The sequence below is a fragment of the Coloeus monedula genome (assembly GCF_965178545.1).
Source record: "Coloeus monedula genome assembly, chromosome: Z".
Classification (NCBI taxonomy): domain Eukaryota; kingdom Metazoa; phylum Chordata; class Aves; order Passeriformes; family Corvidae; genus Coloeus; species Coloeus monedula.
Genome location: NC_138822.1, coordinates 823372 through 837628, shown reverse-complemented (window position 1 = coordinate 837628; position 14257 = coordinate 823372). Strand labels below are relative to the sequence as shown.

General features: G+C 42.7%; 1 protein-coding gene across 1 annotated transcript in view; it reads right to left on the bottom strand.

The window, feature by feature from the left end:
• Positions 1-14257, bottom strand: part of RASGRF2 (Ras protein specific guanine nucleotide releasing factor 2) — a gene marked incomplete at its 5' end in the record, with an annotated part of 95310 nt that continues 81053 nt past the window's right edge. Inside the window, 9 exons of the mRNA XM_082301129.1 lie at positions 1-1583; positions 2253-2321; positions 3072-3189; positions 4181-4260; positions 5797-5994; positions 6637-6721; positions 7075-7178; positions 7662-7722; positions 13817-13929. Coding sequence (XP_082157255.1) covers positions 1491-1583; positions 2253-2321; positions 3072-3189; positions 4181-4260; positions 5797-5994; positions 6637-6721; positions 7075-7178; positions 7662-7722; positions 13817-13929 — 921 coding nt within the window. The 3' untranslated portion in view covers positions 1-1490. The remainder of the gene's footprint in view (positions 1584-2252; positions 2322-3071; positions 3190-4180; positions 4261-5796; positions 5995-6636; positions 6722-7074; positions 7179-7661; positions 7723-13816; positions 13930-14257) is intronic.

The following is a 14257-nucleotide window of genomic DNA, read 5'->3' as shown; positions in this document are numbered from 1 at the left end:
AGCGTTAAGAAGCATCATGACTGTGTAAGATATGTCAGATCAAATAGGCCTCAGTCACAATCTGTTTTAAACACCTTTCTCCCTGAGAGGATTTAAGGGAGGTATACGGTGATATAGCCCTATTTCTTCAACTGGCTGAATATCATTGGAAAAGTAAGGACACTTTTCCAGCCAATTTTTGTTTTCAACAGTGATAACACCTGTGTTTTATGCTATGATGTCCTTTATAGCATTTGAGCTAACTTCCCATGCAGCTACGACAGGCCACTCTTGATGAGGAAAATACAAGAAGTACCAACTACTGTAGAAATGACATCTATCTACCTGGTACATCACAAAAGCAGAGGCTCTGAAAACATTTACAAATAGCACGTTTTCTCAAACATATGCACATGATAATTACTAGCTCAGATAAAAATACAAATTTTGTGTTTGCTGGCATTCAATGTTTGCCACTGACAGGTTCAGTTTTAGAGCTAAGTCAGTGCCAAATGGCTGAACAACAACAAAAAGATACACATTTTTCAAACCACCGATTCCACGCAGAATGAAACTGTCACTCCAGCTCCGAGTGTTCACTGCTGATCACCACCTGCTGCCAGGCAGACATGTATTTCTCTCCACAGTGTGTCCAGAAAGTGCTCTGTAGCCTGACTTGTCAGAGAAGCTGCAGGAGGCGCAGGAAAATAAAGTGCCTCTTCCAGGGCTGTGTGCAACGTGACTCACCCTCCTCTGCACCACCCCTCCTGATCCCTCACATTCCCAGCTGGCAACTATTTACAACTATTCCACCAGTCCATTTGCTCTCCATGCTGTAAATACTCTCACTGATGAAAAATATGTTTACAAATCATTTTTACAGATACAATCAGTCACCTTAGAAAAGGCTGACGGGACATTGAAAGAAGATAATGTTTTATAAAGAGTAGCATTAAACGTACAGCGGGTGTTTCAAACAACTGCAGATATGAAGTTACTAGATGCTGTCTTAGTATCACTCCAAAGTAGTAGATGACTGCTAAAATCCTGATTTTTGAATGAAATTACCACAATATGAGAACACCACAGCCATTACTGCCTCAGTGAACACATAGTTAGCCATCAACCCAGCCACCTCACTTTGCTTATTTATCCTAATACACCTGAATATATTACCACCATTTAAATCTGTACCCTTAATTTCTCATGTGAGATGGCTGCAATGAGTGCCTGTTCACAGGAAAAGTCTCCTGTTTCCCATTAAATCATGATCCCTAATGCCAAACATGATCTTTGCAAAGCAGAAATTGCTTAAGCTGGGTAGGAAGAGTCTTTGTCTTTCACCTCCAACACTCATTTGTGTTTCCTGAGAGGGAAAGGCTGTGAGACTCTGTATCTCTTGCTGGACAAGAGAGCTGGCATTCTTCTCAGAATTCATCTTGCTGTCTATAGGAGGTGGCATGCATGGTTCTGTTCACTGTCCCAGAGCTGTCTGCAGCGGGGTGGGCACGTCAGGCGGGGAGCCGGGGCTCGATCTTCAGGGACAGCTCATACAAGGTGTCCTCATCGATGATCAGGGTCTTGTCCAGCAGGTAGTGAGTGACCTGGACGGGGAAACACAGATGGACAGACTGCACGGAACTGCCATAGGAACCTCCCAGCCTTCCCTTCCCTTTCAGCACATTTTGGATCTTGAGATCCCCTCGTGTTGTTTTCTTGAGAAACCACACAGCTCCTTGGAACGCTGCTGGCATAAAGATGGAGCTGCAGCACTCTGGGAATTCATTAGGATTAACTCCTCTTAGGAAAGGGCAAATCCTTTGCCAGGTTACCTCAACCCAAGCTGCTCATCTGGAGTCTGAGATGAACCTTCTCTGAAGGCACAGAGCGGCTTTGGTCACAGTTGCATCACTCCCGAGGACAAAGGGGAAAGGAATTGCAGGATGCCTCAGCAGGTGCTCAGGGCATCTCCTGACCCTCAGTGCAGGGTCTCAGGGCAGGGAGAACACAGCTCCCTCTGAACCCCTCACACTCTCGTGGGCTGCAAATCCCCAGGGACCTTCCAAAGGAGCAAAAAGCTTCTTCAGAAGGCATCAAACAAAGAGCCCCTGCAGGGTGAGGGTCTCACCGCCCCAAAGAGCCGTCTGTGTGTCTGTCTGTCCTCTCCTCCATGCGTGGGAGCAGAAAACACCAATTTTAGCTTTCAATGACAGCTGTACCTCACAGGTAATTGCTGCCACAGTGCTGATTTCAGTAGCAGGCAGGAGCCTTACCTTCTGCTGGTGCTCGATGCGGTAGGAGGACTGCTGGAACTGCCGTATTTCCCTGATAATATGTGAAATCTTTCAAAAGAACACGGGTATGTAAGTGCAACCAGTTTGACGCCAGCTAAGCCACACAAAGCAAGAATTTTGCACCAAATTATTCCATTTAGCTTGGGAGGATGGAAGGGAAGGGTAGAGGTCATCTTCCAACAGCTCCCAAGGACTTCACTTTCCCAAGTCAAACATTTATTCCTCAGTCAGCCCCAAGTGAACCACCCTGGCTCTCCCCTTCCCATAATGAAACCTCCCTGCTCTTTCCCTCGAGTGGCTGCTGCAGAGTGTAGCCCTAAGATGGGCATTAAGCTGAAATGAGAGGAGAAATTTCCATGCCTCCCTCTGAGGAGCTGTTACAAAACAGCATTACATGGCAGTGAGAGAAGCATCAACTTAAAAGTGCTCTTCAGATAGACCAGGGCACACTTTGAAAAGAACATTGTGATTACTGCTTCCTGCTGAATCACTGCATTCCTGTAATTCTGGTTATTTAGGAAGGCTTTTTGTTGCTCCTTCATGAGCTTCAGGCAGCTGCTTTTGCTGTCATTTCTCAGAAAGTAAACTGGGGACAAATTCAGCCTGTGAAAATACCCAGCCTGCCAGAAGGTGGTGATAGAAGACTGCCTCAAGGAATTGCTCTCCAAGCACTGCCTCTCTTGCACACCACCAAAACACCTTCCCCGAAGTTACATTCAGAGGAGTTACAATGAAATCAATAATTAACACATGCAATTAAACACCTGTTGGTGAAGCATGTAAGAAACTGAAAATTACCATTCTCATTTTGGAAAAATTGACAAGGCCTTCCTCAGTGAAGTTGGGTGTTCCTTCCTCAATAAATGCCAGGTCAGTCAGGTACATCCCAAGGTAGGGAACAGCAGGTGGGTTACAGCTGTAAATCAACAAATCAGATTATTTTCCTGTAGCTACATTTGCAAATGCATTTTTTTCTAACTCACACAAACTCTTTATTACTTTGCCCACTTCTAAGCAATGGGTTGCATTCCTTTCCAGGACAAACAGCTCCTCTGCCTCTGCTAGAGTTGTGTTTGCTCTGCCTGTGACAAATTGAATGCATTCAGCCCAATATCTAATATTAATGGCAATTTTAAAATATACCATTAATTATTCTGGCTGTTCAGTTGTCAGGTTCTCTCAAGATCACTTGAAGTAGTTGTGTCATTCGATTCTGAAAAGCCTGCTTCCAATTACAAAACTCAGAAAAATCCAGGTTTTTATACAGCTGGAATCAGCACATAAATTGCAGAACACTTGACACGGAATATCCTGGATACCAAAATTACAGAATGTCAAATGCAATCTGGCAAATCAATTAAAGAAAACAATATTCAAGGACTGCTGCATAAAAGAAACAGGCTGTTTTCCAGCAGGCTGGGAGGCCAGAGGAGAAGAAATGTCCCTGAGCCTTTGTCCTGTCCCTATGTTCCTCTCATAATTTATTGTCAGAAACATAGTTTATTGTCATATGAACGGGTCTGTGACCTGACACAGGCTTAGTCCCAAGCCCTAAACTTAACTAGAACAATACTGTTTCCCATAAATCTTTAATTTATAAAGCTGACTTTACAGTTATTGAAAAAGTTTATCAGTGTACATAAAACCCCAACAGGGAATGTTCACACAGAAAAATACTTTCATTTGTTTCAGTAATTCTCTGGAGCTACTATCTTTATCCACCAGGGCTATTAAATCACAGCATATTCAGCAAAACAATAATGCCAAATAGAACCAACCTAGATTTTAAAAGGTTATTAGGCAAGAAAAATATTAATTATTAAAGCTTAATCAAATGCACTTAATCTTTAACATGAACTATCCTCTTCTTATAACAAAACACAGTTGTATACTGTAGGGAGGCATACTTTTTGAGCATTTCTCTCAGGTTTTTAAACCTTCCTTCAGATGACACAGTCTTCTGAAGCTTGTCCATGAGAGCTTTTGTCTAGAAAGAAAATGCATTACAAATGTCATTGCTGGTTCATGTAAATGACTGGAATTAGACTGTAGCAAAGGTGTCATTCACTTATCATCCCCACCCCATTTTCAGGAGTAGCAAAACAGGCATTAAGAATTAAGCTTTACTGCAGTTCCTCCTGTCTTTCTGAAAATGGAGATTAGGCAGCTTTAAAGATTTTCCTATGAGTGATACACAGAACCTGTATTTATGCTAATATTATTACCCTGCAAATGGAGGAAAACCCACAGGTTTATTAAATTAATGGTCAGAAATTCAGTTTGCTGTGCACACAAGAATATAACAGATCCTACATGTTGCTGAGGGTCCTCAGCTGCATTTACTGAAGTTGGTGACAGCAAGGGCTGTTCCTTGCCTTGGAGCTTGCACCGAGCTGATTTTGCCTCCAAGTTCCAGGTAAAAGCTGAGTATGTAAATGAGAATACATTCATGTCTTACACAGATCACTTTCAGTGGCCATCATCAGACCCCGGTTCCTTCTTAAGTGAAATAAATTTGATTTTCAGACTGTTTTTGCTACTGACTTGAGACTTAGGTGTAGAGAATGATAAGAAATTCATCGTATTTGAAACTGAATTTCCAATTAAGAGAGAGCTGTAGGCAGACAGAGTCACTTTCTTCTAAGAAGCAGGCTGATGAAAAACCCAGATTGCATTCCCAATAGGTGCCACAGGACTGTGCCACAACATCAATCTGCTGTGGGTTTGGTTTTTTCTTTTTTAATTGAGAAGTTTAAAAATCAAAATAATTCTATCCATAACACTTTTTGGAGGTAAACTCACAACAGTTTGTATTTAAAGGATTTTTAACAGATTTTTAAATAAAATAACATAGCAGCAGCTACGAAGCAGCTGAGAAAAAGCTGACTGGAGAAGGTGTACAGTCAGAATGTATTTTAATTGTATTTCTCTGAAACATTTAGAACACAGAACATAAAAGACTGGATTATCTTCATCCCAACAGGCCTTTTTTTCATGTGAGTGTTTTTCTTTTGAGGCTGGCAGTCATTCTCACAGCTTCTGCTGACATTCTCAGCAGCCAGGTAAGGGTTAAAGAGAGGTGTTCACTGCACCTGAACTTGAGCTCCTTAATGAGAAAGAAGACTTTTTATCAACCATCCCCTACTGGGGAGGAAAAACTCATGAATTTGAGAGGTTCTGACCTTCTTTCAGGCTTTCTGCACAGGCAGTTCCTATTTTAGGCAGCTGGCCAGACTTTAACCATAGCTTGTAACCACCCAGATGCGTCTATCAAAAAATGCCTAAATTTAGTTTACTTGAACATTTCAGCACGTCAGGCCCAATAGTCTTTGACACTTGCCAATTATGTTGAAAACAGTTTGTTCCCACAGATAAAAAAATTAACTACAAAAGACCTGGACAGGAGATGCCAGTTCCACGCGGTGGAAAAGCAGAAATATTTACAGGAGGGATCCCATCTCAACCCCTGGACACGGTTACAGATGGAACCGGGACCCCCCGCCCGTGGCCGTGTCCTTCTCACCTGTTTGGACACCTTTGCCCAGGTTTTCTTGAGCCTGTAGATGGCACTCCTGTTGAGGGCCGAGGTGATCTCCAGCACGCCGTTGTAGTTGTGCAGGCAGCGGCAGATGTCGGCCACCGCCACCCACTTCTCGATGGCGCTGGCCCGCGAGGGGACATCGGCGTAGCTCATGATCTGCGAGGCCACCAGGTTGCTCATCTGGCCACGGGGAGAGGCAGGGGCTCAGGGAAGCGAAGCACGATCCCTTCTAACATGTCACTAATTAAGGGACAAGGCAGAACAACCCCCAACCAGCGCAGGACGGAAATGATGGCTCTTGATAAACCCAGGGAACACTGAAAACAGAGCTTGAGGCAGGTGGAGGGGATGGTGACAGCAGTGAAGGGTTGGGGATGCAATGGGAAGGTCTCGAAGCCATCAGTGATAAACTAATGATAAAGCCATCAGAGACTCCCTGATTGGGAAGTCTCTCAGTACAAATCAAGGAAAATAATAGAGAGCAGAGACATGTTTAGGGATCCAAAGGGCATTCGTTACACAGAACTGGTGTTATATTTGTCTGGAGAAAATGCAGTTTCTTCAGCAGGCTGAAAGGCAGTGTGCTACAGTTTAAAATGTTCTTCTCTTAAATTGCCACTGAAATGCTGAGTACCAATTACTGGAAACAAGAATCTTCATCTGCTTTGATTTAAATGGTTAATTACAAAAAGGCTGCAACATAAAGTCACTACTAGATAACACATTACATCACACTGCAACAAAACCCAGTATTTTTGTTCCAGAGGTCAGAGACAGTCCATGGGGTTCCTAGAAAGCAAATCTGTATTTGAGAGTACTTACATCATTAAAATGTTGACTAGTTTTCATAATATAGGGCGTTCTCTCATTTTTATCCACTTTCATCCAGCCCTGCCCAAGGAACTCTCTAGACATTGATGGGAGAGAAAAAAGCCAACAAGATCTTCATAAACACAGCAGAGAGTCTGTCTGTAACCACAGCCTAAGCAGATTTCAAGGATACCTCAATTTGCTGGAAGCTAATAACACAGCTTTACACTAATTCCAGCATCTCACTATACCATTTTTAATGCTGTCTGAAATGGTAAATATTGTACAGAAGGCTTATTTTCCTCTTAATCCCCTGTGCCCCATCACCCCATCCTAATTTCCCGCACCGTGACCCTATTTACACCACACGATGCTTTTATGTGCGACGCCCTTTACTGAGGAGCAGAGCCCGGGGCTGGCCGGTGGCCCGTCCCCCCAGGGGACACTCACTCGTAGGGGATGCTGCGGAACACGACGTGGTCCAGCAGGGTGATCTGCTCCGCCAGCTCCATGGCCGACAGCGTCTCAAAGCACTCGGGCTTGGGGCAGTCTGGCTGCAAAAGCAAGGAGGACACTGAGGGGTCTCTCTGTGTGCCACAGGGCGTGAGCAGCTGCCTGGCAACCTTCAACACGGGGCTGTAATTAACTTCAGGATCAGGAGAAATAAGAATTAACTGCAAACAACACAAACACCAGGCTGGAAACTCACAGAGGCATAAGCACACACCAGCTCAGGAGTATGAATGTAGGTTAATTAAACTCCGCATATTTTGCACTTGTAATTTCACATATATTAGTATCTTTCCCCTTTTTAAAATCTTGAGATTTATGTCCAAATAATGAAGTTTTGACAAGTTCATTTTTTATATGGCCTTCAAATTCTTACAATCTCTAAACTGAAATGGACATTCTTGGTATAAAAGAACAGTGTATCTGTCAGAAATACTTAACACGTTGCAGTTGTGTTACATTTTATTGATGAAAACCCACAACATTTCTATAGGAGTATTGATGTTTAACTCTCAAGATGAACTTACCATCTGAATGATATCCTCTATTTTCAAATGGTTATCATCTTGATCATCCTGAGAAAGAGTCCTGAAAAATAAAATAACAAAACATCCTATATAAAAAAAATTGTCCATGGTTATGGGAAAACCTTATCATAGATCAGCAAAATGGTTTATCTCAAATAAATCCTAAAACTGCAATTGAGGAGATAAAAAAAATCTGTTACCTAAAAACTCATGTCTTTCTTTAAGTAAAAGTGTATAAACCGTTACAGCATCAGAGACATGTAAGGTAACATATTTCCATGGAGGTTTAATATCTCTCAGCTAATGAATTCTGGAAACTGTCCTGTTCAGTGTCCCACACTGAGCTCAGAGTGTGGAAATGGACAGCGAACTGCAGCTTTTACTTGTAGCAAGGACATGATTTCCTTTCAGTAATAAAAGTGTTAATGAGTGTTTCCAATTCTGCTACAGAAAACCTGTGATTATTGTAGTTATTTTAGAGTAATGGGTCAAAAATTAACCAGGCGAAAGTAAGTATTGATTGAACACCATCTACCGTGATGCAGCATACTTGAACATAATTACAAGATCTTACCCCTTCATTTGGAAAACACAGACTCAAAGAAACCGTGAAAACACCGTATTTATGTAATACAGGAGTGAGAAGATTTAGGGAGGAGTAGCCAAGTCAGAATGTAAAAGGCCATCTGAAAGGACACAACAATGTGCCCAGAAGGCAGATTCCCCTCCGGGGAGGTTTAGTTTAACATCGGGATGAAGGTGCAGGTACAGGTGGGCCCTGGGTCAGGCTCTCTGCAGAGGCTCCTGCTCAGCTGAATTCCCCAGGACAGTTCAGGTGACCCTTCCCAAGGTCCTGCTGATGACTTCAGAAGGACACCCACAGCAACAGGTCCCTCCAGTTCCCTGCCAGTGCACTCTGCAGGGCAGACTCTGCATGCACCAGGGAAAGGGATAAGGGGAAAGCATCACTTTGCCTGGAGACCTCAGCTCTGGCATGAGACATGAGTTTGTACCAGGTGGGTGTGCAGAAGGGTTTTATGCCCAGCACACCAGGTTCTTCTGCTGGGGGCTGCTGCTGTTTCCTCTTGGTTTGCCAAACTGAGGGCTAGGCTAAAATCAAATGCAGATACACACAGACAGGATCTCAGAAACCTCCTTCATTTGCAGCCTTCCACATCCACACAAAACACCTTTCTTTTTAATTCATGAGGGCTTGAAACACCTTGTGTCTGACAGGCAAGGCATGTCTACCTCTCCAGGAGATCCCTAAGCTTCTTGGCCAGATAATAACAGAGTGCAGCCTCAGTCCCTTAAATAGCCTGGCAATCTGTCCTGCAGAGCAGCTTATTTTGTGCTGTACCTCATGCCTGGGTGCCTCAGGAAGGTGTTGTTCATCCTGTGACAAGAACCTCTAGCAATGAAAACCACACAGGCCCTGTCCCCCCGCCCCATTCAATCCCTCCTTCTAAACGGATGCTTTTTCTCTAGCACAGTGATCTCATGAAAGAAAACAAAACCAACTTTTCTGGTATCCAGAAATATTCTACAATGAAGTGTGCAGAGGACAGATCTCTAGCCTGGATAATGTTATTTTTTTCAATAGCATCAATAGCATCTTCCACTTCAGTCTGTGCTGTTGACATTTTTGGGACACCCAGGTTCAACAGAGGACTGGGGACACTCACTGGGCTGACCAGTCCTGCTTGGACAGCTCCCACTGCACTCCCTGGAGAGCTCCTGTGAGCTGGAAAGAAGCAGATCCTTGTGAAAAGAGTCACAAGAGAAAGCAAAGGCACAGAGGGGCTCTCCTGGGCAGTGTCACCCTCAGGGAGGACTCAACGGGCACCTTCCGAAATGAAGAAAATATAACAGAATTATCTTTCTAATTCTTAGAATCACCAAGATTCTCTCTCTCTCTCTCTCTCTTCTTCATGCTTGACCAGCCCAAATATTAAAATAATTTTCTACTTGAAAATTTCTACATGTGTCTCCTCCTTCCTCTGTGGTACATAAGGCATATAAAAAATACTTAAAAGCTAGTACAAGGTAGAGAGCCTGAAATGTGTTGTTTGGTGAGATCATACAAGGCAGAAAAATTGTTCATCCATCACATTTTGACATCTGCATATCCCTGGATTTCATCTATGTTTAGTCTGAAGAAGAGCTGTTTCTTGAAAGAACCTTTTTTTCCCCATATAGGATTATCTATCAAATTTATTCACTGCTGTTCAGTCTGAATTTATACCTTCCTGCTTCATTATCAATTTAATTTTATCTAGATTTCAGGGGTTAGTCAATAAGGCTGATAAAAATTCAAGCAAAACATACATTGATAGGTTTGCCTAGCTTTCAGAACAGATACTGAATTATAAAAAGCTTTTTTACCCTGAAGAGAAACCCTGTCAGTCCACACAACAGAAATCCCATCATGCAAGAAGTACCAGCTGCTTTGTTTGATGACTCAAGGCATGAAGCAGCTCAGCATCTCCCATCAACATTTTCCTTGTCATTCATATTCTAAACAGAGCCTTTCCCAGAACTGACCATGATGTATCTTTGGAACACAAACCAACCTTTCCTGCTCCTCTGATCTCTGCTGACAAGGGGATGGATTTTCCAAGGAAAGTCTATGCACATACATGGACATGCATGCAAAGGCTGGGGCAGCTTATAAAAAGACATATTTTTACGCAATACCCTTCAAGGAGACATAAAAAATACCAATGTTAAGCCTCAGAAAGCATGAATTTTCTTTCACAAATGTTTAAAATTGAATTTTTGACAAGAACTGCTTGTCCTAAGCCCATTCTGCATTTGTCAACCTTTCAGACTCAAGAGTACACTACAAAAACTGAGATGTGGGGAAGCCAAGGCCCACAGTGACAGCTGACAGGCAGCCCAGAATTCTGATAGAATACATGTTTTAGATAAAATGCCTGCAGCAAGCACCTCTGCAGAACAACAAAAAAAGCCTACTTTATAGCGCTCACTTAGCAAGTGGGTGAGTGACTATTTTTATGAAGGGCACATCAGCTGGATTATTCCTTCTTCCCATTTTCAACCTGTCCCAGAGAAACCTTTTGAATGAAGTTGCGTCAAAACTTCTAGTTATGACAGATCTGTGCTTTCTTACAAAAAGCATGCTGTCAGAAATCTTCAAACAAATTGGTTTCTAACAACAGCAAAAAAAGCCTTTCAGTTCCAGGTAATTTATATTTCCCCTGTATGCAGTATTAGATGAAAGGTCTCAATTCAGAAGAAAACTAGAAAGACGACATCTCTCCAAGGAGCAGGGCACAGGCTGAGCACCTTTTCTCCAAGCCAGACACTGAACAGGAACCAAGAGAGGAACACAAAGCCTGGGAGCACCTCTGCACATTCTGCAAGAGTGCCTTTAGGACATCTGGGGGGATTCACAGCAAGTCCCTGCCTGTGTTCTGTCATCGTCCATGGAGGAAGAGCCAGGATACCTAAATTCAGAGAATTTTGGTGGAGAGGATCTCCTCCATGGCAGGGATCAGCTGTGGCAGGAATGCTGCATTCCCTGACTGCACTTTGTTTTGTGGTTTGGTGCTTCAGGCAAACACAGGGTCCCACCACAGGGTTCTTTAGTAATGCAAACCCTTCATAATGGCCGTCAGAGCCTATGGATGGCTGAAGGAGCTCAGGAAACTATTTTTACAGTGCAGGCCCTCTCTCAACACTCGGAACATTGACTGTAACCTGACACGACAGAGAATCCCCACTGTGATGCAGAAAAGGGAGCGATGCTGCAGGGAGGACCCTGCAGGACATGGAGCATCCTCAGGGTGGCTCAGTGCAACCTTGGCCCGAAGCTGAGCACTTCTGGGTCAGCAGCAACGTGGTTCCCCCCTGCAGTAAACATCTCTGAAGACAAGAAACAGCGAGAGCTCTCCCAGTCTGGGGCAGAACAGGTTCAGTGCTTGGCCTGACCTACTGAACCAGCCACGGCAGCGTGGGGGCACAGAACAAACCCCGTGCCATCACATCCTCCTCTTGCACCACGTGCAGCACTTTCGTTTTTAGCGGTAATGTAGAAAAAGCCTTTTTCCCTCTGGCACTGGAAACCTGTTTGCCCTCTGGGTTCGTGCAGTTGTGCCATCAGACAGGATTCAGGCAGGTCAATGTCATCTCTCCCGACAATGCTCGTTTCTCATCCTCCATGAAATCAGTTCCAGAACTGTACAAGGATGTTTTCAACCTGCCAGAACAGCTAAACCCCCTGACAGAAACTACTCCCCCATTTATATTCTGAATATTGCAAAGTTAAGTTGCCAAAGAACAGGTAGTTCTGCCTATGAACCCACCACCATACTGAGGAGCTGGAGGAGCAGAGGGACCCCTGGATGCCCCAGGACCTGAGATGGTGCCAGGACCGAGTGCTCACAGTCTCCACAGGAGAGCAGGTCCCTACTTAGACCAGGAAGTCCATCAGAGTTTTTTAAAGCTTACAAATATTTCTATTTTAATTAATGTGCACTAAAACTTAAGGACTGTGGAAGAATAAAGGAACGGGCACTCCTGTGTCACTATCACAGATAAAGTTACACACCAACAACAGCGGATTATTCCTTAGATCCTGTAATTCCCTTCACCCAGTTGACCATATAGCCTTGCTGAGAGCCTGTGTCTCCAGGAGTAATCACAGTGCTTTGTTAAACTCTGGAAATCACTCTTAATTACCAGACATTTCCCTGAGGTGATCTGAACACCTCCCCCTTCCAAGTGAAAGGGGAATAATGGTATTGAAATTTAATTCACATTGAAGTAGGATTGAAATATTTCACATCAAGTTGTCCAGCATCCATGTATATTTAGCAGCACTGCCAGTTTGAAAAGCAATAAAGTATTTTTTAGCCAAGGCTAAAAGAAAAAGCTTTTTTTCCATTTTTTTCTTTGCAAAAGAAATAGAGCATGAAATTTCAGAGAATGGTCAAAAATGCAGTCTGAATTTTTGAAAAAATTCGGAAAAATGGAAGTATGTGATGAACTGTATTCACTGGTGTATCAGACAGTGTGCTCAGGTACTCAGTAATCAGTTCTAGGAGGGAAGAGAGGATAAACAATAACAACCATTTCCTAGAACAGCAGTGAAAGGATACAAACAGAGACAATTCATAGTCTACACATAAATACAAAGGTCCATTTTTTGATGCAACTGCTAGTGGAAATTGGCTATTTTGCAACTGGGTACAGGAAATTGTTGACCAACTTGTATGGTAAAGGCCTATAAATCCATCCCTGTACTCTGCCAGGAACAGCCAACCCAGGCTTGTTTTCAAACATTTTCTTAAGAAGCTGAAAGTTTTAAGGTAATTTTTCCCACTGTGAGTAGAACCTTTGCTGTCACACATATTATCAACACCCATATCATCCTCATCCTTCTTGCTCTCTTGACTTGCTGTTTCTTCCAAAGAAACACATAAAACAAACTTAATATTTTCACTTGCAATAGCAACACACACAGTATTATTAAAAGGAGAACTATTTTTATTTATGTAAAAAGAAAGGTGCTTTTAATCAGAACTTATCTGTGTTTCTTATGTTTGATGCTTGTCCTCACAAGTGAACAACTTTTCAGCCACTTTTTTTTCCACATATCTGTTGGTAAATCTGTCAAATGGTCTTAGAAAATGCAGGCATACACTATTGCACCCTTATTGGCTTACCTGCAGAATACTTACTGAAATGTTAACAAAGCACACCATAGATTTATCTATGTTTTCCTGATGTTTTACTTTAATCACTCTTCAGTCTTCAAACGTTTCAACTAATTCATTTAATCAGTCCTTAGTCTTTAAATTTTTACTGCTCCTCAGTAATGTAGAATGATTTACATGAAAATCAGTGGCTATAAAATATTCACACTTTGTAGACACGGCTGTTTTCACTCATACTTGAAGGCTGAACTCATGGCTGTCAGCTGTTCTGCAGCAAAGTTTTCCAATACAGGTATTTTTTATGAATGAAACTTAAAACAGGCTCTGTTTTATGGCTCACAAAACACCGAGCAATCATTCAAAACTCAATACTCTGGAGGAAAACCCAACCCTGTGAATTCTAGGATAGCCAGTCCCCCAGCTATCTCACTCTGTGCTGCAGTTAACATGGGAAATAATTAGAAATGCATTTACCTCAGTATGTTTGCAGTAGCTTTCCTTTCTTGGGGGAGAAGGTCAGGGTCTCTCAAAACTTCCTCCAGCAAATTTAACACATTCATTTTCAGCTCGTTGTTCAGCTCAAAATCCTAAAAAGGAAAGAACTTTTACTTCCTTTAGTCTTAACAGTATTGATCAAACAACCAAAAGGGTATACTTTAATGGGTTTGCCTTCTTTTTCCAATTAGATTTGCAGTTTGTTGGTTTGTTTGCTTTCTGTTTTTTACTATGTTTGAAAATATTTAGAGAAAGATGCAATAGCCAACTGGCCACAAAAGTAGGATCTTCCAAAGCCTGTAATTTTTCTCCTTTCTGACCTCTGTCTTCTGTGTGGAGATGGGCTGATCAGTTTACCTTTCTTTTCTGAATTATCACCTGCATCTGACCACGACCCACATCCTCTCTTCTCCTCTGTGT